Source organism: Sminthopsis crassicaudata, chromosome 6 (assembly GCF_048593235.1).
Source record: "Sminthopsis crassicaudata isolate SCR6 chromosome 6, ASM4859323v1, whole genome shotgun sequence".
NCBI lineage: Eukaryota > Metazoa > Chordata > Mammalia > Dasyuromorphia > Dasyuridae > Sminthopsis > Sminthopsis crassicaudata.
This window is the reverse complement of record NC_133622.1, coordinates 71,739,497-71,766,061: the sequence shown is the minus strand read 5'-3', so window position 1 is coordinate 71,766,061 and position 26,565 is coordinate 71,739,497. Positions and strand designations below refer to the sequence as shown.

The window sequence follows — 26,565 nt, the reverse complement described above, 5'->3', positions numbered from 1 at the left end:
CTGAGTTCAAATTCAGCCTTAGACATTTACTAGCTGTGTCACCCTGGGCAAGTCACTTAACCCTGATTGCCTCAAAAGAAAAAATCATACAAACACTTCCCACTCTGAATCTGTGGCTCTTTGACATGAGAGAGTCTAACTAGATAATTCCCTCTAAGCTCTAAGCTTCAAGTTCTGTAGCATGCAGAGGAAAAAGAAATAATTTAGTAGGAAAAGCACTGGAATGTGACACGGGAAATCTGCATTTTTCTTCAATTTCTATCACTGATTAGGAGCAAAGCCTACATTCCTAATAAAGGTTCTATCAAAATGATCCTAGCTATCAAATACTATATGTGTACATATATGTATATATTTTATGCATATACATTATTACATATATGTATATGTATTTCTACATGTAGTATTATATTATTTATATTATATGTGTGTATGCAATAAGTCATGTAGATGGTCGCTGAAAGTATTGGCTTGAGAGAATAAAGCAAAAAATCTAAGTAAAGGGAGTGGAGTCTTGAATGAAATTGTATCCTTGGGTAGGAAGGAAGTATGGAGCATTTCAGTCAGTTAAGTAATTTGCAGAAAGAACCGTAGCTTTTGTAATCCAGAATCTTAGTAACAGAAGAGATGGCCCCGGGGAATGAGGGGAGAAGGACTGATGGACATCTTGGCTGTCTGCCTTAAACTATACATGACAGTCTCAAGTTACAAATCTTTCAGTGAATTTATAGCCTTATTGGGGAAAAAAAAAAAAAAAAACAACCATAATAGCACAGTGTTGGGGGAAGTTTACAGGGAACTAGAACTGTTCACATTGGGTAACAATTTAGTATAAAATCCTTTATGTCAATGAAAAGGGCATCTTTGTGTTTTCCAAGATAACTGGGTAAACTATTGCCAAGAAACATAACTAAGGTGGGGTAGTCAGAGCTTTGTTCCAGGGCAGTAAGAGAGCCTTGAGTATTGGGATTGTCTCCCCTCTCTCTACCCCACTTCTGTGACATTAGCCAGAGGGATGGCAACCTCCCCTGTCTGCAAGTGCTTCCTTCCTCTTCCTAGAAACTTATGATCACACCTCAGGAAAACACTGTGTTCCTCCAGGTGCAAGAATTGCAGTTATGACTCTGATGTCCCACTTCAATATCTGTTCACTGTTTCACTTTCTCAATCCACAAACCGTGTAAGAAACTCCTGTGTATTTTAAGAAAATTATATCTTAATAGATATAGGAAACCATTTCCTGAACTTCTCTATGTATTGCTTGCCTTCTTCAATGAGAGGGAAGGTAGAAAATTCGAAACTCAAAATTTTTAAAAATGTCAAAAATTGTTTTTACTTATAATTTACTTCTTATAATACACTTGTAAAAATAAAATATTAAATTAAACTGCTGGATGAGACACATCCTCTATCTGATACTATCTGATATGGAGGTAAGTCAGCTACCTAAATAGCCCTTAAAAATTCAGCTCCTAACCTAGGACTACTCAACCAGCGCTGAAAATGAGCCTGCCTGGAACAAGACTTCTTCAGAAGAAAGCCCTTATCTGAAGGCTTCCAGGTATTTTACCATACATCTCATTAGCTTTTGAATGTAGTGTCACACCTGGGCCTGGGGACATTAGTCACGAGGCTAAATGACTTATCTCATCAGTGTTTCTGAGATAACACAGTTCCACGGTAAAGTCCTGTTTGTCATTGGTAAGGAAGGAAAAGTTCAGCCTATTTATCTCACTTAGGGAAGCTGGCCAATCAGTGATGAGACTGTGGTTCACAGGTTACAGTTTGAGATGCTTCAAGTCTAAGAGTCCCATCTGCTCATAAATTTAGAAAAGAAGGGAGTAATCTGCAGGTAAAATGTCAACAGTGTCATTGAGGAATATAGATTGTCATTCACAGAGAAAGAGAAAAAAGCTCTGGGGAGAAAAAAAGTGGCAACTTTTTCTGAAATTATTGATGCAGGTCTGTGAACAAGGATTTATATATTTTTGGATGGTCATGGTAGGTTTGTGCATTTTTATCTGTTATTTAATAATTCATTTCAGAGAGCATTTATTAAGCACCTGTTATGTGCCAGACACTGAGGTTATAAAGAGAAAGGATGGAGCCCCTGAACTCAAGGAATTAGTTTTCTATGTGAGGGATGGGGTCCAAGTAGTCAACAGATGGGCAAGTAATTAAATATGAAATCCATCAGGTATCAGGTAATTTGCAGCGGTGGGCTTGTGGAGGGCACTGCCAACTGCCAACATCAAGAAGGATTCGTCTTGTAGGAAGTGGGGCTGGAGCCGAGTCTTAGAAAGGGAGAAAGGCACAGGTTTGAGGGATGGCTTTTAGAGGGGACAGCCAAGGAAAAGGCAAAAAGGATTTTGGGAAAAGGAGACAAAAAGACCGATGTGGCTGGGATGTTGCATGCAGGGGAGAGAAATGATCTAGGGGGGAGCCAAAATGCAAAAGGCTTTAAATGCCGTGTTTTATCCTAAAGGAAGCTGGGGGACCGTCTTGAGCAAGACCCTGTCATGGTTGGAGCCGCCCTTTGGCATTGTCAGTTTAGCAGCTGGGCAGAGGCTGAGTTGGAAAAACAGGCTACAAGGAGACCCGTTAGGAGGCTGCGTCAGTGGTTGAGAGGAGAAGTGAAACAGGGTTGTGAGAAGCGGCTACATGAGTGGAGAGAAGGGAGTAGCTGCAAAGGATGCTGACAGTCAACAGAACTCGCTCAGAGTTTGAATGGAGGCTGAAAGAAGCGTAGAGTGGAATCTCAACAGAAACACAGAAGTTGGAAAATAGGATGAGTTAGGGGTGGGAGGAGGGGGGTCCATGAGATCTAGTTTATATTTTTTAATTACCACAATTTTCTACTACACTCACATCAATAGAGCAAATGACCATATTTCAGAAAAATTTGAGGGAAAGGGAAAAAAAAAAAAACCATTTATTAAGCACTTACTGTATGTTATATATTTTGCTCAGCCCTTTATAAATAAACTTTCATTTGATACCTTGGGAAGTGGGTGCTATCATTATCATCCCCATTTCACAGATGAAGAAACTGATTCAGGCAGAGAGGGCAAAGGTGTCCAGAGAGTCACACAGCTTATAAGTGTCTGAGGCCGGATTTGAACTCAAGACTTCCGGACATGGTAGCATGATTCTCACGCATGACTTTCAAAGCAGTTTTCCAATTGTCTGCAAACCCCCTTTGTCACTTCCATCCAAAGGGCTTCTATCCTGGAACAGCTATGGGGCTTGCGCCATCTAGCGACCTCTAGAGTGCATAAGTGTTATGAGATTTTACTTAAACTACCAAAATTATAATTGTTATTCTAGAAGGAAAGTATTAAAATCTGTTTGACAAAGGAAACATAAAGTAATGAGAATTTGATATTTTTCCTTCATTCTTTGCTTCTAGCAAGTCCTATTCTGATCTGTCATGGAAGCAATCAATTAATCAATATTTGTTCAGGACCTACTATGTGCCAGGTTGTGTAGGAGTCATACTAAGCACCCAGGTAGAAGCGATGTTGCTCACACGGTCAATCAGCCAAGGAAGGTGAGAGAGGAAAGGACAGAGTGTGTACAAGAGGGGTCTGGCTTTTAAGTGTGTAGGTCTTGAAAAATGAGTCTTGGGTAATAAATAATATTTTTTTTAATTTTTTTTATTTTATGGACCAGTAGACTTGGTAAGCACTATTCTAAATGACCTGTGCTTCTTATATCATTTTAATCCATAGTAATAATCACAATTCATCTTAAGGCAGGTTATAATCGTTCATTTGTCTTCAGTATATGAACATCTGAATGACTATTTTTTCCCTCCACCCTCGCCCTTAATGCCATTTAAAAACAGACTTTGTTGGGAATCTCGGAAGCATGTTTGTGATAACATTTGGCTGGAAACTATTAAGAGGAGGCCACATGTTGTTTAAAATGCTACAAAGAGAATTCTCAGTCAGGTCTGGGTGGAATTAGATGGCCTCTATAATCCCTGGCAATTGTGTGAAACTGTGACTTTCAAAGCAGTCTTTCAATTGAGCACAAATGTCCTTTATCACCCCTTACCTGCCGCTGTGTCCCAGGTAGCTCTTTGTTTTATCACCATGTTTGTATCTCTTGTAACTCCCAAAGGAAAGAACAAAATTAAAGTAGGATTAAAGAGTCACAGATGCAGCCCTGGAAAAGTCCTGAGAAGTACCCCAGCCTACCCATCTCTCCTTTTAGAAGTAAAAACTGAGGATCAGGGGAATTAAATGTCTTGCCTGAGTTCACATCAGGTAATAAATAGCAGGGCTAGGATTTAAACCTGGGTTTCAAATCCTGTGATTAAATAGAATCAGGGAATATGAATAGCATTTGCTTCCAAGATCACTTCATCTATTGCAGTATCCTAGGAAGATGAAAGTTTTGTTGTATTTAAATAACTCCGTGCTTTGTGGTATTTCATGTTTTTTTATTGAATAGCAAATCTAAGAAAAACTTAAAGTTCTCTTTTAGAGTTGGGATAGGATTAAAATCCCAGAATTAAAACCCCAAAGTTGAAATCTAAACTTAAACTCTTTTAGCAGAGAACGAGATAGCAGAGGGTGTGGGGAAATGGGGAAGACCTGCTTTTGGTACTGGAGGCACCCAAGAACATGAAACATGTCAAATTTTGTTTTATTTTATTCTTGCAAAATAAAATTAGCCTCCCAAATGAAGAAGAATAAATAGCCTTTGAGAAATCATTCTCCAGAGCTTTGTTCTAAAAATACCAAGAGCCAAAGGCTCTTGGATGCTTATGTTGAGAGCAAAATAGAATTTAATGTCTGTGAAATGTCAAAATAACCCAAATGATGCTGAGAGAGATATGTCCTCTAGTACATTATCTTTACACACATGAGGATTCTCCTCATCTCTATATTCCTTTCTCTATCACTCTCTTTTTATATTTCTACTCCCCCCTCTCACTTTCTCTTTTCTTCCTTTCTCCCTCTTTCTCTTTCTCCTTTCCTTCTTCTCATTCACTCTCTTTTTCCTCCCTTCTCTTCTGCTTTATTCTCCCTCTCTTCTTTGCCCTTTCACCTTTTCTTCTTCCCTCCCTCCTCTTTTCCTCTTTAACTCTCTTCTCTTCCTTTCTTTCCCTTTCCCTTCCTCCATCTCTTGTTCCCTTCTTCTCTCCTTTCTTCCTTCCTCATTTTTTCTTTTCTCCCTCCACCATCTCCTGCTCTATCTATTCTGCATTTGCCACTGGACCTAGATGAGTCCAGAGGGGAAAGTGAAGCAGTTGACCTTGCACAGCCCTTCCTCACTTAAATTTAATTCACCTGCAAGTCATGGCATCCCCTCCTAATATTATGGTCCACTTTGAGAACAAATGACATACAATTGCACCAAAACATAAGCGTTATAGGATACATAAAGAATTACTGTCTATCAACAACCAGCTAGTGAGTAGTTTGATTTGCATTGCACTCAGTTTTATGATCTGTGGTTGCTTTCTTCAATAAGGACAAGTATCAGGGGAACTCACTTCCATTCCATTAAGTCCAAGTAAGGGAGAAGTACATAGTCATGTGAAGAGTGTCTCGAAGTTAGGAAACTGTACAAACTAAAGAATGCCTTATTTCTTTTTTTAATTTCTCTTCACTTTCCTTGTAGAAGATTAGAAGGCACAAAGAGGCCAATTTCAGAATTCCCATTTTAATTTTTCTGTTGTACCTAAGCCATACTACTGAGATGAATAGATCACGAATCAGAGCCCACTGGGTAAAGCTTTTATTTGATCTTCTGGATACAATAGATGCTTCAGCCATAATTAGAGTATTATCTTGTGCCATAAATGTACTTAGGGAGTTCTTGATATGCCTCTTATCTATATAATCAAACTGAAACATTTTCATAAAGGAAGTTGGCAGTACACACGTAAGTTAAAAGAATATATTAATAAAAAGAAAATATATTGGGAAGGGATTCAAACTACTAGATTGTAAACTTCATTGCCTTCTTCATCTTTGTATATCCTATAGCATAGCATCAACCGTAAACATCAAATAAAGGAAAGGATGGATTTTTATTTTTCTTATCTGTAAATCAGAGGAAGATCATGAGGTTCATCACTTGTACCTCTCTCATTTTTTTGGCCAAATAGTGGTTGTCAAAACCTGATAGAATGTGAGAAAAGTTGTCCAAAATAGTCTTTTTTGTGTGTGTGAATTCATTTTTTTGTTATTTTCTGTTCCCAATCTCCCTCTCTCTCTTCTCATTCCTTGACACACTGAAAAGACAAAAAAAAATCATTTCTAAAATGTATGGTCATACAAAACAAATTTTTCCTTCATCTATGCCAAAGAAAGAAAGAATGAGTTACTGTCTGTATCATTAATTGTAATGTTCCTGAAAGAAAGAGTTACTGTCTGTATCATTAATTGTAATGTTGCTGTTACTGTATAAATTGTTCTTCTGGTTCTGCTAGTTTAACTTTGCATCAGTTCATACAAGTATTCCCAGGTTTTTCTGAATCTATCTTCTCCATCATTTCTTATAGCACAATTAGATTCCATCACATTCATATACTATATGTTGCTCATCCATTCCCTAATTGATGGATATCTCTTCAGGTTTAAATTCTTTACCATCCCCATCACCACCATACACACACACACACACACACACACACACACACACAAGTTGTTATAAATATTTTTATTCATGGGTCCCTTTTCTTTGATCTCTTTGGGCAATACACATGGTATCAATATTACTGGGTCAAATGGTATGCAGTTTAATAGCTTTGGGGACATAATTTTTACATTGTTTACCAGATTATTTGAACTAGTTCACAGTTCCACCAACTATAATACTATTAATGTAACTCTACCCCCCCAACACTTGTCATTTTCCTTTTTTGACATTTTAGGCAATATGATGGATGTGAGATATGTGAGATGGAACCTCAGAGGTGTTTTAACCCCTTTTTTTTTTTTTTGGCAAGACAATTGGGATTAATTGATTTGCCCAGGGTTACATAGTTAGTGTCTAAGGTCAGATTTGAACTCAGGTCCTCCTGACTTCAGGGCCAGTATTCTATCCACTACACAAGCTAGCTACCCTTTAATTGACATTTTTCTGAGAGTATTTTTCATATGATTATCGATAATTTTGATTTCATCTGAAAACTATTTATAACCTTTGGCCATTTATACATTGAAAAATATTTCTTAATCTTGTAAAGTTGATTCAATTTCCCATTTTAAAAAAATGAGATTTTTTTCAGAGAAATTTGCTGAAACGATTTTTCCATTTCTATGATTTTCTTTTCATTTTAGCTACATTGATTTTATTTGTGTAAAAACTTTTGTGATTTTATGCATTCAAAATTATTCATTTTTACCTTCTGTGATCCTTTCTGATCCTTTCTATCACTTATTTGGTCATGAATGATTCCCCTATCCATAGATATGACAAATAATTTCTTCTCTGCTCTCCTAATTTTCTTATGATAACAGCCTTTATGTCTAAATCATGTGCCCATTGTAAGTTTATCTTGATATATCATTCGAGATGCTGATCTGTGCCTAGTTTCTGATAGGCTACTTTCCAGTTTTCCCAAAAGTTATTCTCAACTTGTGAGTTATTGTCCCAACAATAGGGATTTTGGAGTTTTCAAACACTATGTTTTTATGCTTCTAAGCTTCTGTATGTTATGTAGCTTAAGTTGTTCTTCTAATGAAGTTCTCTATTATTTACCCAGGACCCAAACTGGTTTTATGAGTACAGGAGCTTTATAATATAATTTAAAACCTGGTACTGCTAAATCCCTTTCATTCCCATCTTCTTCATTAAATTCCTTGATATTCTTCCAGATGAAATTTTTCTAGAACTATAATATAATTATTTGTCACTTTTATTGGTATGATACTGAATAAGTATATTAAAATTAGGTAGAGTTGTCACTCTTATTATATTGGCTTGGACTACTCAGGAGCAATTAATATTTCTCCTATTATTTAGATCTGTCTTCATTTCTATGAAAAGTGTTTTATAATTGTATTCATATAGTTCCAATATGGCTCTTGGCAGATAGACTCCCAAGTATTTCAAACTGTCCGTAGTAATTTTAAATGGAATTTCTCTTTCTCTTTTTTCCTGCAAAATTTTATTGGAAATGTATACAAATATCCATGATTTGTGCAGGCTTATTTTATATCTCACAGCTTTGCTAAAGTTGTTAATTATTTTAATTAGCTTTTTAGTTTACCATCCTGTCATCTGCAAAACCATTCTATTATCTGCAAAAAAAAAAAAGTAATAATGCTATTTCCTTATTGCCATACTTATTCTTTTGATTTCTTTTTCTTGTCTTATTGCTATAGTTACCATTTTCTAGTATAATATGGAATAGCAATGGTAATAATGGACATCCTAGCTTCATCTCTGATCTTACTGAAAAGATTTCTAACTTATTCTCATTATAGATAATACTTGTTCTTGATTTTGGATAGGTACTATATATCATTTAAGGAAAATTCCATATATTCCTCTGTTTTCTAGTATTTTAACAAGTATGAATATTGTATTATGTCAAAAGTTTTTTCTGCCTCTTTTGAGAAAGGTCACATGACTATTTGTTATTAATACTCTCACTTTTGCTTACAATTTTCCTAATATTGAACCAACCCTATATTCCTGTTTAAAATCTAGCTCAGTCATTGGGCATGATCTATGTGATATATTGTTACAATTTCATTGTTAATATTTTATTTAAAATGTTTGCCTGAATATTTATTAGGGAAATTGGTCTTTGGTTTCTTTCTCTGGTTTAAGTATCCATATAATATTTGTATCATAGAAAGAATTTGGTAGAATTCCTTCTTTCCCTATTTTTTTTCAGCTCTAAATCTATGATTCTCTGAATCTAAGTCTGAAGATCTTTCCTCTTCTGCTTGTTGTGGTGTGTTGAGGAGTTGGGGGTATTTTGTCTCTTGTGTCATTGTCTCAAAAGAATGAAGCAAGCCCACGTCACCAAAGCCTTCCTTTCAAAAATCTGTGACTTGATCTCTCCGTTTTCTTCTTTTTAATTACAGGAGGAAATAAGCTAAGGAGTCAATCTTTCCATCTAAACTGGGCTTGGATTTCCCTAGAGAAAGAGCATTATGTCATCAATGAAGACTCCAAATTCTTAGAAGTAACCCTCAAGCGCAGAGGATACCTGAAAGAGACATCCTTTATCAGTATGTGACTTCTCATTGGTTATTTGTGATGTCATAGGAATCTGGAAATCCTTGCTTCCAAAATTCCAAGAAAAAAAAAAAGACATTGTTTATAAAGCTGACTAGTGGCTGGTGGCTGGTTTGGATTCAATTGATCACAGTTTTAAAGACTGGGGAAAAGCTTAAATTCCCTAATTAATTCAATTCCCTTTATGAGCATTTATTATGCACCTATTATGTTTCAGAAAGCAAAGGGAATAAGCATTTAAATAATGCTTATTATGTGCCAAATACTGTGCTGAACACTTCTTTTACAAATATTATCTGAACTGATCCTCATAACAATCCTATGAGAGTGGTTTTATTATCCCCATTTTATTGTTGAGAAAGACATAAATTAAGTGATTTGCCCAGGATCACATAAGCAGGAAGAGTCTGAAGTTGGAATTGAACTCACTTGTGTTTCTTTACTTCCTGCTGGGGAGGAGAAGAGAGGGATCTATGTACAAACTATCTACAAAAATATACAAAATATATGTACAAAATAATTTGTAGAAGAATAAAAGCAACTGGAACGAATCGGGAAAGGTCTCCTATAGGAGAAAATTGAACTGAACTTTAAAAAGAACTTGAATCCCCAGAGAAAAAAGTAAGGAAGGAAAGACTTTCAGGCATAAAAAGTTGAGTCATTTTCAGTCTGTCTGACTCTTTGTGACTTTATTTGGGATTTTCTTGGCAAAAATACTAGAGTGGTATTTTACAGTTCCTGCTCCACGTCATTTCTCTAGCTTTTAATTAATGAGAAAATGAAAGAAAATAGGATTATGTGACTTGCTCAAAAGTGTCTGAGGCTAGATTAGAACTCAGGAATATCACCCCAGACCCAGCGCTTTATCCACTGCACCAGCAGCTAACTGTCCACACATAAAAGATTAGATGGAATGTCATGATACAAATCCACTAAGTGGATTTGATGAGACTTTTGAGGGCATGAGAACGAGTAATATAAAAGAGTGTGGGCTGGAGTCGGATTGAAGTGGGTTTCAGATGCCAAACAGAGGAGTATTTATTGATTCTAGATGTGATAGGGGACCATGGAAGCTTCTTGAGCGGAAGAATGACACAGCCAGATTTTGTTTGAGGAATATGTTAGTGGTTCACAGGTTCATGATGGACTATTTTTGCTCCTTGACAATTATTGGTTTGGATGTGCCAAATACATCATCTAGTTTTGCACTTCCCCCCCTCTTTCTGTGAAACTCTATTCCTCTCCTGTTAAACCACAGCTCAATGCCATGTTTTCTAGCAACACAGACTGTTTACCTACTTCATACCATATTCCGCAAATCACTCCCCTTTTTATCACAGCTCAATATCATTTCCCCCTCTCATTTACCTGCTGAATAAACACCTGTATTGATGACTTGATCTCTCTTATTTGGGCATTTTCCATTAGTAAAATAGAAAGAACCCTGAATTTGGAGCCATCAAGTCCAACCTCATCTTTTACAGATGAGAAAACTGAGTCTTGTCCATGGTCACACAACCAGTGTGGGAGGGACGTTTTGAATCGAGGTCTTCCTAGCTCCAAGCCCAGCAATCTCTATCCACTGTGCCTTCTAACCTTCCATGTCAGGTCACAATCCAAGTACTCAAATACAATTTTGAAAAACAATCAGTATCGAGCTTCCTAATTTGGAAATCATTTCACACCGCATGGCCCTCAGGAGCCTTTTCCAGGGCACCAGATTCTCTAGGAGGCAAAGAATTTGACATGACAAGGGCCCATTAATCTCATTCCAGTAAAGCATTTGATAATAGCTGGTGTCAGGCAGTAATGAAGTATGAAACGGTGAGGTGGGATTCTGTGCATCATTAAACTCACAGTGAGAAATTAAAAGGAAAAACATATCAGTGGAGAAGGCCTAGGAAAACTGATTTGAGCACCTGGGGCAAACTGCATCTAGCTCAGGTCTTGCTTTACGACTCACAGAAAGCCCTCTTCAGCCCTTTCTCACATTGGAAGGAGAATAAAGCCCATTATGTTATTCTTTCTCTTGGACTGACTGTTCTAAAAGTTACGGTTTAGCCAGGGATTCTTAGCCACATTTCTCAAGTCTTCTTTCCAGAATCTAAGAAAAAAATGAAGGGGAAAAAAGCTAGCTTTTCCTCTTCTTAGTCTTATTCTTTTTATCTTCTAGAATTTATATATCTCTTTAAGTTTGTAAAGCATTTTATGAACATTTTCTCATTTTATCTTCATAACAACACTCAGAATTAGTTGCTATTATCCCCATTTTAGAATTTAAAAAATATATCATTCTCCAAGGTCATACAGAGAATATGTGTAAGAGTCTGAATTTGAATTCTCCAGCTCTTCTTTGGAATTAGGAGATCTGATTTCAAATCCTGTGCTTGCTGCTGATTAGAATGATTATAGTAATGATGATGATGGTGGTGGTGGTGATAACAGTGATGATGATGATAGTAATGATGATGATGGTAGGATGATAGTGATTATGATGATTATAGTGGTGATAATGATGATGATGGTGATGATGATGGTGGTGATGATGGTGATGATGATGGTGATGATGATGGTGATGATGGTGATGATGATGGTGATGATGGTGATGATGATGGTGATGATGGTGGTGATGATGGTGGTGATGATGGTGATGATGATGGTAGTGATGATGGTGATGATGATGGTGATGATGGTGGTGATAATGATGGAGTGAGGAGAAAGAGGAGAAAAAGAAATATGAAAAACTAAAAATGCTACACAAAAATTATTCATTAATGTTATTACCATTCCCAGAAACTAGAACCAGAAGGGATCTTACAGATCACCAAATTAACCTCTTTCACTTACCTGTGGTTATGCACCTATATTCCTTAGTCAGTGACCCTAGAAGAGGGAAACAACATAATACTATGACCTTAATGTCAAAAGATGCAGGTTCAAGTACCAGTTAGGATATTTACCAGTTCTGTGATCTTGAGCAAATCACCTAATTTCTCTCAGTTTCCTTATATGTGGGAACTGTGGATAACAGGGTTGTCATGTAGAAATCACTCTACAAATGTTACAAAAAGTAAATCTGTTAGAGATGTTCAGCCTTTCTTTGGTCATTTCTGTTTTATCCAATTAGTAGATAAATTAACTATCTAGTAATGGAGAACATGTTGAAAGGAAAAAAATCTTGCACCTCAATCAGGTGTTTATAGAATCCTCTCTCTAGAGCTAGAAGAGATCTTAGAGTTGGCATATAACCTTATATTATATATATATAATTATATAATATAATAACCCTCATTTTCCATTGGTTCATGTTCACGTTTTTATTCAGGTATTGGAACCAAAGATGGGACAGCACAAAAGGACAAAGATTTCAAAGGAAAACCCCAAAAGCAGGTTCAGTTCAATCCTGGCCAGTCTACAGCCATGTGGAGAGTGAGGATTATTTCAGATGGCAAATATGAGGCTTCGGAGACCTTCCAGATCATTCTTTCTGACCCTGTCATGGCTGCCCTGGAGTTTCCAAAGATGGCAACTGTTGAAATCATTGATCCCAGTGATGGTACGTAGTGTTAACCAGTGTATTAGTAGTTGTGTTATAATAGCCTTTACTGTGTCTTCCTCCAGCCTCCGTAATTCCCATTTAGCTCTGTGACTATGCAAGAATCATAGACTTGGAGCTAAAAAAGATGTCAGAAGTCTTCTAAATCTCATTATTTTACAGATGAGGAATTGAGGGGGGTAAGAGAGTGGCTTACAGTTTCAGTCAGCTAGCAAGTGTCTGATAAATCAAATTCCACCTCAGACGCTAACTAGTTCTGTGACTCTGGGCAACCCACTTAACCTTATTTGCCTCAGTTTCCTCATCTGTAAAATGAGCTGGAGAAATTGCAAATCACTCCAATATCTTTGTCATGAAAACCCCAAAATGGGATCAAGGAGAGTCAGACATGATTGAAAAAATTACTTCACCACAACAAGCAAATGTTTGAACCAAGTTTTAAACTTGTCAACCTGACTATGAGTCTAACACTCTATCCACTACACTTCCCATCTCTAATTAAACATTTTCAGGATTCCATTTTGTATGACCATTGTGGTATGTGAAGTAGGGTGTATACTTCAAAGGATCCTTGAGCTCATCAGTGTGATTAGTCCATCACCTAGTTCATATTATCTTAATCTCTGTAATTCTCTTCCATATTCTACACAGAGCCACAACCCAATATTTTAGAAATCTTATCATTTTTTCTAACCCTCTCATATGCATTTGCTAGTCTCACTCCTACAAGATATCTAACCCTTGTAATTTTCTTGGTCATGCATGTCTTTTGGTGATTCTTTTTATGTCACTTTTTCCTCAAAAAATCTCAAGGATCATATCTAATGATCCTTCTTATGCATGCTTCTTATCCTCGCTATACATCGCTCCATCACCATTGTCATCACTATTACCAGTGAAATTGCCACTGGGTCACCTGCAGCTTTGAATCTTCGGGAATGATGGTGAGTCATGTTTCATGGCACAATTAATGTGACAACTTCATCAAGATGAGAGTTCCCACCATTCATGTACATCATCATCCATCTAAGAATTATAGTCTCAGAGAGTCTTAATCTTAGGCTCTCCTGAGATTCTGGGATGCTGAGACACAATTGCCCTAAGTAACGATCAGTGTCAGAAGCCTGGTCTGAGTCCTGGTCTTCCATGCATGCTATCCATCATCTTTCTCTTTAGAGAATATTGATGTTGATAAGATGAACATTTGTGACCCTGAGCAAGTCCAGGTCAATGAAAGTGCTGCACTATTTCCCATATAGGATTCATCCTGGTCTCTCCTTCCTGTTTAATTCTAGGTCTACTTCAATGTTCATCTACCATGTTTGTCCAAGTTATATGTACTAATGGACATAGGCTGCCTATCCAACCGCATGTCATAATCTGGGCAATATATCTTCCTCATCCTCCTGATTTTTCATGTGTGGATTGCTTCTTTTAAATGGCTGTAGTAACAAAATTTCTTTTGTTGATTTCTTTCAAATGGTCGTAGTAACAAAACCAACAGAAATCATATAATTATCTCAATAAATGCTGAAAAAACCTTTGACAAAATATAGCATCTATTCCTATTAAAAACACTGAAACCTAAGAATAAATGGAGCATTCCTTAAAATCACAAGCAGTAACTATCTAAAATCATGAGTAATCATTATCTATAATAGAAATAAGCTAGAAGCCTTTGCAATAAGATCAGGAGTGGAACAAGGATGCCCATTATCACCACTATTATTTAATATAGTTCTATAAATCTTATCTATAGCAATAAGAAAAGAAAAATAAAGGAATTAACAAAACTATCATTAAACAAAACTAGAATTTTTTTACAGAAATGATGGTATACTTAGAGAACTCTAGAGCATCAACTAAAAATTACTTGAAATAATTAAAACTTTAGCATAAACCACATAAATCATTATTATTTCTTTATATGATCAACAAAGTCCAGCAGCAAGAAATAGAAAGAGAAATTCCATTTTAAAAAGTAAACAATATAAAATACTTAAGAGTCTACCTGTCAAGACAAACCCAGGAACTATATGAACACAATTACAAAATAATGTTCACACAAATAAAATCCTATCTAAACAAGTGGGAAAATATCAACTCTTCATGGATAGGCTGAGCCAGTATAATAAAAATGACAATTCTGCCTAAACTAATTTACTTATTCAGTGCCATAGCAATCAAATAATCAAAAAATTATCTGATTGAGCTAGAGAAAATAACCCCAAAAAATCATCTGGAAGAACAAAAGGCTAATCATCTAATATCTAGAGAATTCATGAAAAAAACTACAAAGAAAGGTGACCTAGAAAAATCAGATCTCAAATAATATAAAACAGTAATCATCAAAACTATCTGATACTGAGTAAGAAAGATAGTGGTGGATCAGTGGAATAAATTTGATGCACAAGGCATAGTAGTCAGTAACCATAGTAATGTAGTGTTTTATAGACCCAAAGACTCCAATTTTGTCACTATTTGACAAAAACTGTTGGGAAAACCGAAAAACTACAGGACACAGACTAAGAATAGACCAACATCTTACACCATATACCAAGATAAGATCAAAATGGGTACATAATTTATTCATAAAGAGTGGCAATATAATCAAATAAGAAGAAGAAGAAGGAATTAGCTATCTATCAGGTCTATGGAGAGGGAAAGAACTCATGACCACACAAGAGATAGAGAATATTATTAAATGCAAAACAGATAATTTTATTTATATTAAATTTAAAGGCTTTTGTACAAATAAAACCAATGCAACCAAGATTAAAAGGAAAAAAGAAAGCTGGAAAACAATCTTTATAGCATGTGTCTTTGATAAAGATCTTATTTCTCAGGTATATAGAGAGCTGAGTCAAATTTCTAAGAATATTAGCCCCAATTGATAAATGGTCAAAGGATATAAGGCAGTTTTTAGATGAAGAAATCAAAGCTATAGGCACATGAGGAATTGATCTAAATTGCTTTTGATTAGAGAAATCCAAATTAAAACAGCTCTAAAATATCACCTCACACTTATCAGATTGGCAAATAAGACAAAAAAGAAAAGTGATAAATGTTGGAAATGATATGGGAAAATTGGGACACTAATGCACTGTTTGTATAATTATGAATTAATCCAAACATCTGGAGAGCAATTTGGAACTATACCTAAAGAGCAACCAAAGGATACATACATACTCTTTTATCTAGCAATGCTACTACTAAGTCTGTATCCAAAAAAAATTCATAAAAATGAGGGAAAGATTTACATGTGCAAAAAAAATTTATAACAGCCATTTTCATGATGGCAAAATATTGGAACCTGAAGGAATGCCCATCAACTGGGGAATGGCCAAACAAGCTCTGGAATATGAATATAATGGAGTACTATTGTTCAATATGAAATAAACTGAAAAACCTGGAAATATTTGTATGAACTGATGCAAAGTGAAATGAGAAGAACCAAAAAAAATTTTGTATACAGTATCAACTATGATGATCAACTATGAATAACTCAACTCTTCTTAGTCAACACAATAATGTAAGACAAATACGAAGAACTCACAAAGGAAAATGCTATCCATATCCAGATAAAGAACTGATGGACTGACTCTAAATACAAATTGAAGCATATTTTTTCACTTTACTTTATTCATTCTTGTTTTTTTTTTCAATTGATTTCTTATTTCACAACTGTGACTTATATGGAAATATGTTTTACATGATAGTACATATATAAACTGTATCAATCTGCCTATAATCTTCAGAAGGGGGGGGAGAAAAATTTGGAACTCAAAATCTTGTAAAAATGAATGCTAAAAATTTTCTTGACATGTAACTGGAAAAAATAAAATACTATTAAACATTCAAAAATGAATAAATAAATGGTCATTTTTTTTTGTTAAAGAAGCAATATAATGTTCTGAGTCTTGGTTCAGTCATACAACTTAAATTGGTCAGTCAACAAGCATTCACATATTAAGCAGTAAGTATTTTGTGTCAAATACTTTGTTAGAAACTAGGAATTCAAAGAAAAGCAAAAATATTTGTTTACTATTTCTTTTCCAGCCCATTTGACAGATGAGCAAATAGGATTAAGTGACTTGTCCAGGGTCTTACAGCTAGTGAGTATCTGAGGCACATTTGAATTTATAAAGAGGAGTCTTTCTGACTCCAGATCCAGCCCTCCATCCACTTCACCACCTCATTACCCAACAAAAACGTTATCCCTACCCTCAATAAGCTCATATTCTAGTGATCAGAGAAAGACAATGTAAGATACAGACAGATTTAATGGATGCACATTTCAGAAGGAAGGTACCAGCAATGGAGAGGACCAGAAAAGGACTCAAGCAAGAAGGTGGGATTTTAGATAACCAGGAAACCAGGAAAGCTAAAGATCCAAAACAAAGGGTCAGAGTGTTCCAAGCATTTATGATACCCAGTCCAAAAGCACAGAGTAAGGAGATTGTGTCACTGAGTGAAAGCCAGTGAAAGTGGATCGTAGAGTGCATGAAAAAGTAAAAAAAGTAAAGAGACTGGAAATTTAGAAAGGAACCAAATTGTAAATGGCCAAACAGATGACTTGACTTCTGATGCTGTGAAAAGTAGGGAACCCACTGGAGTTTATTGGAAGGTGGAGAAAGGGTCACAGGAGAATAACATGACCCGGCACTTTAGGAAAATCACTTTGAAAGCTGAAAAGAGAACGGATTGGCCTGGGAAGAGATTTAAGACAAGACTAATTAGAAGGTTATTATAAAGGCCTTTCCCCTAGATTAGCACATGGGCTGCAGATCCTCTAAAGCAATAATGTCAGATTCAAATAGAAATGGATCTCTCTAGGCATATTGACTTAGAAAACTGCAAATTAATATTATCTACATTTTACATTAAATATTATATTAAAATATTATTTTGTTTAACATATTCACTTGGTTCAGCTGCACTTGGAGGCTTTACTGGCTGGAAACCTGGGCTCTGAATTTGACATTTCTCCCGTAAAGGACAATATAGACACAAATAAATCATCAATGAGATGTTTAATCAGAAAAAGAAGCAAGGCACTCAGAAATTAAAGTGAGGGATCTGGATGGCCTTTTTAAAAATTTTGAGTGCAGCAAGACACTCATGATTCAAGATGCTACTGATATATGAACTTGTTTGAATGTTGAATTGGTAGATTTCCTTCAAGCATAGCTTCATATAGTCTCACGAATTTGCTTTTCAAAATACAACCAAATTTTCAGAGTTTTTCCTCTAAATTTTTCTGCAGAAGTAGCTTCCAGCTAAGGTTATTCTCAGGACATTTGTTATTATCCAAACTGAGCAGAACACCCATCCTCAGATAACCACCACCTTTCAATGGCATTGTTTATTAGCCATATGTTAATTGTGGAAACCAGTCCATCCCAGGGTTTGCACTAGACAGTGGACATGCATGGCTGTTGATGGTCAGAGACCAGTCACAAGTTTGGAAAGGATTATCCACAACTTAGGTTTGTGTCCTCTAGACAGCTAGTACACAGAAAACTATCCACAGATGCAAGCATATGTCACTCGGCCAATAAGTGCTTGTAAATCTTCAAAAGCAAAACTTTCAAGAGGGGCTCTGATGACATTAGAAGTATGGCTTTTTCACCATATAAGTGGATGGATCTAATCTCAAATTACATTGTTGCTGAAGACTTATCACACAGATACTGGTCCTGGTCAGATGGAGGACCCCAGAACAAACTCTGTAGACTAAAAGGAGTGTGTCCTTCGTCTGAAAGTCCCCAAGTCATTCACTGGCAATCCCTCTACTCACTATTCATTTAAAGTCCAGCTGGCTGTAACTCATCTCTGCAATAATTCAAATCCTTCCATAAATTTCCCAAAATATGATAGGTGGGCATTTGGCTTTGTTTTCACCTTTTAGAGACATAAGGATAATATTTCCCAAATAGCTATTCATGTAGAAAGCTTTCGATGGGAAATGTTAGGAGATGGATAAGAGAACTTGGTTAGCTTGGTTAGTTTTATTTATTTACTTATTTATTTGTTTGTTTATTTATTCATCCATCCATTCATTTATTTATTTACTTGTTTATTTGTTTTTGCTGAGATGATTAGGGTTAAGTGACATGCCCAGGGTCACACATCTAGGAAGTGTTAAGTGTCTGAGGTCACATTTAAACTCAGGTCCTCCTGACTTCAGGTTTGTTGCTCTATCCACTGAGCCACCTAGCCATCCCCTTGCTAATGGGGTTTTAGTAAGAAATATTGACCAAGATAGATTTTCATTATCTGTGCTTCTTTTATTTTTTTTTTAACCATGAATGATCAAACAGTGTTCTGAAAAAGTAATTTCCTTCATAGTTCCCTGATGTTCCAAAAGAACCTAGGATCACAGAGATGCAAAATAAAGACAAAAACACATCCATGGAGAATTATGACTTTGCATCCTTAACTGATTTTTTGTTCTGACTTAAATTCATTTATATGCTAACCTGAAAATAGCTTGGGGTGGTTGAATCCTAAATCAGTTAGTTGTCCAGAGCAGAGGACTAGCGTCTCTGCTCAGATTTACAGATTGAAAAGAAAAGATTTAAACTTAGCCTCAGGGGATTCTATCTGCCCCCCCCCCTTTTTTAAGAAGAATGATGGCTATGACTAAAGAGCTGGTATCCTGATTTCTAGCCACTATATTCTAATGCAGAGATGAACAAATTAGTCTATATGCCAAATCAAGCCTGTTCCTTTTATTGTCCAATAAATAAGGAATAGTTTTCTTACATTTTTAATATAGTTTTATTCCATTTTAAAATGTAAAAATTATTCTTATATGGGAAATCATTTTTTAAAAAGTCTGAGCTGTATTTGGCCCATAATTTATTGACCCATTCTCTAATAGACTACAGCTGAAATAACCCAAAAGTCTTCTCTCCTCTGGCAGACTAAAGGCAAAAATAAACATTGTGGGAACTCATAAGCTATGGTTTTGAGGAAACATATACCCTTTAACCTGCAACAGCTATTCTTGGGGCCCACATGTGGGGAGAGAAGGGAATATTAGTAGGAGAAAGTAATATTAACACATTCTTGGCACTAGTTATATTTTGTTATGTCTTGTTTTTCTAATTCTTTCATTTGTTATCTCTAGAACATTGGGGACAGAGACTGTGTCTTCTCCTTGTTTAGTATTTCCCAGTAATGAATGTCTCTATGAATTACTGCTATTGAAAAAAATCAGTACCTTATAGCCAACTTTCTGGTTGAGCCTCTTTGAATCAGCATGATCTTAAGGCAGTACATTGGAAAGTCAATACATAAAGCCTTTTCATTTTAGTATAATCTGGCAGAGTTTGCTCTTAATTTGCTTGCCAGTTTGATTTTAGTGATGGGACATTCAGATAGTGTTGGGGGGGGTGATGATAGAGAGAGACAGAGAGAGACAGACAAACAAACAGAGACAGAGAGAAAGACAGACAAACAGACAGAGAGACAGAGACAGACAAACAGAGACACAGAGAGACAGACAGAGACACAGAGAGACAGACAGACAGAGAGACAGAGACAGACAGAGACAGACAAACAGAGCCAGAGAGAGACAGACAGACAGAGACAAACAGAGACAGACAGAGAGAGACAGACAAACAGAGAGACAGAGACAGAAAATAGATTATATTTATATGGCAAGGACCAACCCAGCTAAGTTGAGATTTCTCATCCAGGTAACTACCAGGTTGTCCATAACTGCACAAGAGTATCTATTAGGCACAGAAGAACTTTTATTTGACTCTATAGAGAAATGTTTCACACTAATAAAATCATGGGTCCATAAAGTATTGTGTAAAGTATAATTAATCACTTTGAACAGGTCTGGGTTTATCCAACTCTTCACACACAAAAACAGGCTTTTAAACAGAAATAATCTGCAACAAATTCTCTTTTTTAGAATCAACAGTTTATATTCCAAAGTCAGAATACAGAATAGAGGAGGACATTGGTGAACTCTTGATTCCCATCAGGCGGTCTGGAGATGTCAGCCAAGAACTCATGGTACTCTGCTCTACACACCAAGGTAGGCTGCTCGTGTTGTTCAGGCTTGTTGTTCTTAGATAGGGATTGCAATTTTGAGCCAAAACTAGCCCTGAGCAAAATTAGAAAATGATTGATCTTCAGTGACCCCATTCTCCACACTCTTCTCTGGGCTACATCTCCTACTCCCAACCTGATCTCATCACATAGTCCAAATGTATTTTTTCAGGGCATTCTTCCTTTAGTGCTCTGACACCAAGCTGACAAAAAATCATAGGATCATAGGTCTAAAGTTTGAGATTAATTTAGGAGTTATTAGTTTAATCCCTCATTTATTAGCTGAGGGGAAGAGATCTGCCAAAGTTACACTTATGAGAAGTAGAAGAGCCAGATTCAGGGACTAAAGGTTGAATTTTTTTTTCCCATTGTACCATGCTAACTAATTTGACAAATTACATGTTAACTTGTATTAATGTGTCAGTGAGAGAACTTTAGCTTTCTTTATTTTTCCAGATTACATATTTTGCCAGGAATCTTCCAACAATAATTAACCTTTTTTTGTTGTTCACTTGTTGTCCGACTTTAAAATATACATAGCATTTTTATAGCAATGTAGAATTGATTATGTAATTATTACCATAACTTAAGACATTTTCCAATATGTAGAACTATCCCAAAATGGAGTAGGCTTCCTTTAGTGGTCAAGAACATCTACTCAGTAGATGTCTTCAAACGAAAGTCACTTATTGGGCATATTGTAAAAAAATTTTTTTTCAAGTGTACATTACTCTATATATCCCCTGAGGTACTTTTCAATTATGAGATTCTCTGATTTTAAAATAAAGACTCCACCATGCAGGCTACATCAAATATCTTCAGCCATCCTCCAAAAGTTAATAACAGTGGGCTGGTACTATTATTGTTGTTCTTTAATGTCCTACTCTTTGTGACCCCATTTAGAATTTTCTCAGCAAAGATACTAGTGTTTTGCCATTTCCTTCTCCAGTTTTGTTCAGGGTCCCAAACCTAATAAATATCTGAGACTTCCTGATTCCAGGTCTGGCACTCTATCCACTGCCCCCCCTGATTGATTCTAATTGTCATTATTTTTTTTAAATAAACAAAGAAAGTAACAGAGAAGGGGGGAAATTTCAACTTCTGTTACATAAACAAGCCTATTAAAGAATGATTTGATGATTATCATGGGTTAAATGTACTGAGAAAGAGATTTAATGAAGATAGCTATTAGTTACTATAAAGAGAACCCAACTTGGAATTTGCTTTGGCTCTTGGTCTTGAGCAGTATCATGTTTGATGGGGATCTTTTTTTCATGTGGAAGCCTTCTATCAGCTAATCAGAGCCTCTGCATCCAACATTCTACATGCTCTGTGAGCAAGGAAAATGGGAAAGTTTATTTTCCACTTTATAGCTTTCCTTCCCACATCCCACCCCCATTCTCAGTTCTGAAAGTCCTTTCAAGTCTTCTATTGCTCTCATGTTCTTTAAGGTGCCATCAGAAAACCTGAGTCCTTCTTGGGAATCATTTAAAATTCAGAGTTGCACACTTCCAATTGATCAATGATGGACAGAAACAACTACACCCAGAGAAGAACACTGGGAAGTGAATGTAAACTGTTAGCACTACTGTCTATCTACCCAGGTTACTTGTACCTTCGGAATCTATTACTTAATGTGCAACAAGAAAATTGGATTTATACTCATATATTGTATCTAGGTTTTATTGAAACACATGTAAAATGTATGGGATTGCCTGTCATCTAGGGGAGGGAGTAGAGGGAGGGAGGGGATAATTTGGAAAAATGAATACAGGGATAATGTTTAAAAAAAATTACTCATGCATATATACTGTCAAAAAAATATAAATTAAAAAAATAATAAAAATAAATAAATAAAATAGGAGATACAGTTTAAAAAAAAAATAAAATAAATAAAATTCAGAGTTGCAGAGGTCATTTGTTCCTTCATCGGGGGGCTGTCAAAGCTTAAGGCTCCTTCTCCCTCTTTCCTTCTTGTGTACTGAGGCACAGAAAATCTAACACAGTAATAGAACTTATGTCTCTGGAGCATGTCTTCTCATCTCTCTGGACATTTTCTCTCTAGCCTTTTACTTCCCCTTTTAGCAACTTAGTCTGGTGGAATCTGTGTCCAAGGGTACCAATTAAATGATTGCTTCTGTTACTTCAATTCCAATGACTATTCTTTCATTACTTATCTTCTATCCAGAAAACTTCCCTAGGGAGAGAGAATTCTTTGGGGAAAGGGCTAGAGTTATAGAGAAGAGTTTCAAAGAATAGTTAATATAGCTAGTAGGCAACTTTAACATTCTATGATTCCTTCACCAAAATAAAAAAAAAAAAAAGAAATATTATTATGGACCAGACTGGACTAAGTTGAAGACACCATTAATCACCAAGCCTAACTCTAAAGTCTAACTTTTCTGGCCTAATAAATCTCATTGACATACACGGATGCCAAGAATAGTGTAAGCAACATCATTTCTGGACACAGACAAGCAGATTTAGAAATATGTTTTTGCCTGGGTAAATAGATATATCTATATAGGTAGAGATATAAGTAGATATGTATATATATATATGTATACATAAATAGATATAAACATATCTGTCAAAGTACAAGTGTTAGAATAAGCTTCTTGAGGACAGGAACAATTTCACTTTTCTCTTTGCATGACACCATTTACAGAGTTTTCTTAGCAAAGATACTGGAATGGTTTGCCATTTTCTTCTCCCATTTTATAACTGAAGAAATTGAAGCAAAAATTGGTTAAATGATTTACCCAGGATCACAGTTAATAATTTCCTGAGGCTAAATTTAAATTCAGACTCTCCAGACTCTAGACCTTGCACTTTATTCACTGCACCATCTAGGCACTTAGTAGGTGCTTAATAAATGCTTATTCCCTTCCTTTTTTCCTTCTTTATAAATTTGTTTTGAATGTAGGCTCCTAACTGGATCAGAGTCCATTCCATGCAGTTAAAGAGTTGTTATGAGGAAAATTCAGTGTAAACTGTAAGGTGCTATGTGACTATATACTTTATCATTATTATTACAATGTTGGTGGAAACCTTACTTTGAAGACTCACCCCAAGCATCAGAATTAATTCTAGAGCTCCTCTTACCTGGAGTATATAGACTTTTAGGTCCCATACAGGTGTGTTTGCTCTTTAACAGAGGCGTCATTCTGTTGGAAAATATTGTTTACAAAAAAGTCAACTCAACCATTTGGAGTTCCACTTCTTGCCAGTCCTAACTTGTGGGCTTTCTTCCTCATACAGGAACTGCCTCAGGCACAATTCCTTCCTCTGTGTTATCGTACTCTGACTATATCTCCCGACCTGAAGACCACACCAGCATCCTCCGTTTTGATAAGGATGAAACTGAGAAAAGATGCCGAGTGATCATCATTGATGACTCCCTCTATGAAGAGGAGGAGACCTTCAATGTGACTTTGAGCATGGTAATGGGTGGCCAAGTTGCTGTCAGATATCCCAGCACCAAAGTCGTTATCCTGGAAGATGCTAATGATGGTAGGTTTATTTGTGTCACTTTATCAAACTCCTTTAGATTAACTGGCTTCCCTGGCACATTAACCCCATCGGTTAAAGGTAAACTGAGCTTGTTTTCATAGTAGCCTCGATTTGGAACTAGAAGATCATCCCACTTATAATACAGAGGAGGAAAACCAGGGCAAACAAATTAAAGGACTTGTTCAGGATTACACAGTGGGTAAGCCCTCTGTCATTGTTCAGAGATTTTTCAGTCATGTTCAACTCTTAGTGACCCCTTTTGGGGTTTGCTAAGTGAAGATAATGGACCGGTTTGCCATTTCCCTCTCCAACTCATTTTTAAGTGATCCTTTTTGGGGTTTCTTGGTGAACATATTTAATGTTAATATTTTGTCATTTCCATCTCTAACTCATTATAGAGCGATCCCTTTTGGGATTTTCTTGATGAAGATACTGTATTACTTTTCCATTTCCTTCTCCAACTCATTTTAAAGAGATCCCTTATGGGGTTTTCTTGGTGAACATACTGTAGTACTTTGCCTTTCCTTCTCCAGCTCATTTTACAGATGAGGAAACTTGGCAAACAGGGTGAAGTGATGCCTAGGATCGCTCAGCTACTAAGTATCTGGAGCCATATTTTAACTCAGAAAGATGAGTCTTGCTGACTTTAGGCCCAGAGCTTCAAAGCTTTGGGGATCCTTAAATTTGTAAGAGTGGATATTTTATCCTCTAATGTACATACACTTACACACCCTGACAATCAGCTCTCTGAGTTTATCTAGGGAGATAAGAAGAGATAACAGACTCACATTCTATTCTCAGGCTTATCCCAAGCCTTTCCAGTTTGGTAGGACCCCCCAAACTTGGCTTCCTCTGGCAGAAGCTTTCAAGAACCCACAGTTATCTCCCACTTTCCAGTGAGGCAGTGGTGTAGATGTAACACCTTGCTTTAATTAACCTAAGCATTGTACCAATAAAGTATGAAGCTATGCTGTGACTTTGCCATATTAGTAAATCAAGAAGAAGTTGAGAAGTTGACATTCCCCAGCTGGGCTGGCTAATTTATCACCAGCTAAGCTGTTCCATACAATATCCTGTCTTTGGAAAAATTATGGTAATGGCTGAAGGGAAAGCAGCAGATTAAATATTTCCATCTCTCTCTCTCCGTCTCTCTCTCTCTCTCTCTCTCTCTCTCTCTCTCTCTCTCTCTCTCTCTCTCTCTCTCTCTCTCACACTATCTCTCTCTTTCTCTCTCTCTTTCTCTCTCTCACACTATCTCTCTCTCACACTATCTATCTCTTTCTCTCTCTCTTTCTCTCTCTCTCTCACACTATCTATCTCTTTCTCTCTCTCTCTTTCTCTCTCTCACACTATCTCTCTCTCACACTATCTATCTCTTTCTCTCTCTCTTTCTCTCTCTCTCTCACACTATCTCTCTCTTTCTCTCTCTCTCACACTCTCTCTCTCTCTTTCTCTCTCTCTCACACTCTCTCTCTCTCTTTCTCTCTCTCTCACACTATCTCTCTTTCTCTCTCTCTCTCTCTCTCTCTGTTTCTCTCTCACATACTCTCTCTCTCACACTATCTCTCTCTTTCTCTCTCTCACACTATCTCTCTCTCACACTATCTATCTCTTTCTCTCTCTCTCACACTCTCTCTCTCTCTTTCTCTCTCTCTCACACTATATCTCTCTCTTTCTCTCTCTCACTCTCTCTCACTATCTCTCTCTTTCTCTCTCTCACACACTATCTCTCTCTTTCTCTCTCTCTCTTTCTCTCTCTCTTTTTCTCTCTTTCTCTCTCTCACACTATCTCTCTCTTTCTCTCTCTTTCTCTCTTTCTCTCTCTCTTTCTCTCTCTCACACTATCTCTCTCTTTCTCTCTCTTTCTCTCTCTCTCTCACACTATCTCTCTTTCTCTCTCACACACACTATCTCTCTCTCTTTCTCTCTCTCTTTCTCTCTCTCTCACACTATCTCTCTCTTTCTCTCTCTCTTTCTCTCTCTCACACTATCTCTCTCTCACACTATCTATCTCTTTCTCTCTCTCTTTCTCTCTCTCTCTCACATTATCTATCTCTTTCTCTCTTTCTCTCTCTCTCTCACACTATCTCTCTCTCACACTATCTCTCTCTTTCTCTCTCTCTCACACTCTCTCTCTCTCTTTCTCTCTCTCTCACACTATCTCTCTTTCTCTCTCTCTCTCTGTTTCTCTCTCACATACTCTCTCTCTCACA

The 26,565-nt window shown here is 36.5% G+C and overlaps 1 protein-coding gene across 1 annotated transcript in view; it reads left to right on the top strand.

Moving 5' to 3' along the window:
• Positions 1–26,565, top strand: part of FREM3 (FRAS1 related extracellular matrix 3) — a 91,724-nt gene that overhangs the window by 33,368 nt on the left and 31,791 nt on the right. Inside the window, exons 3-6 of the mRNA XM_074275748.1 lie at positions 9,060–9,206; positions 12,539–12,769; positions 20,700–20,825; positions 24,101–24,352. Of these exons, the coding sequence (XP_074131849.1) occupies positions 9,060–9,206; positions 12,539–12,769; positions 20,700–20,825; positions 24,101–24,352 (756 nt within the window). The remainder of the gene's footprint in view (positions 1–9,059; positions 9,207–12,538; positions 12,770–20,699; positions 20,826–24,100; positions 24,353–26,565) is intronic.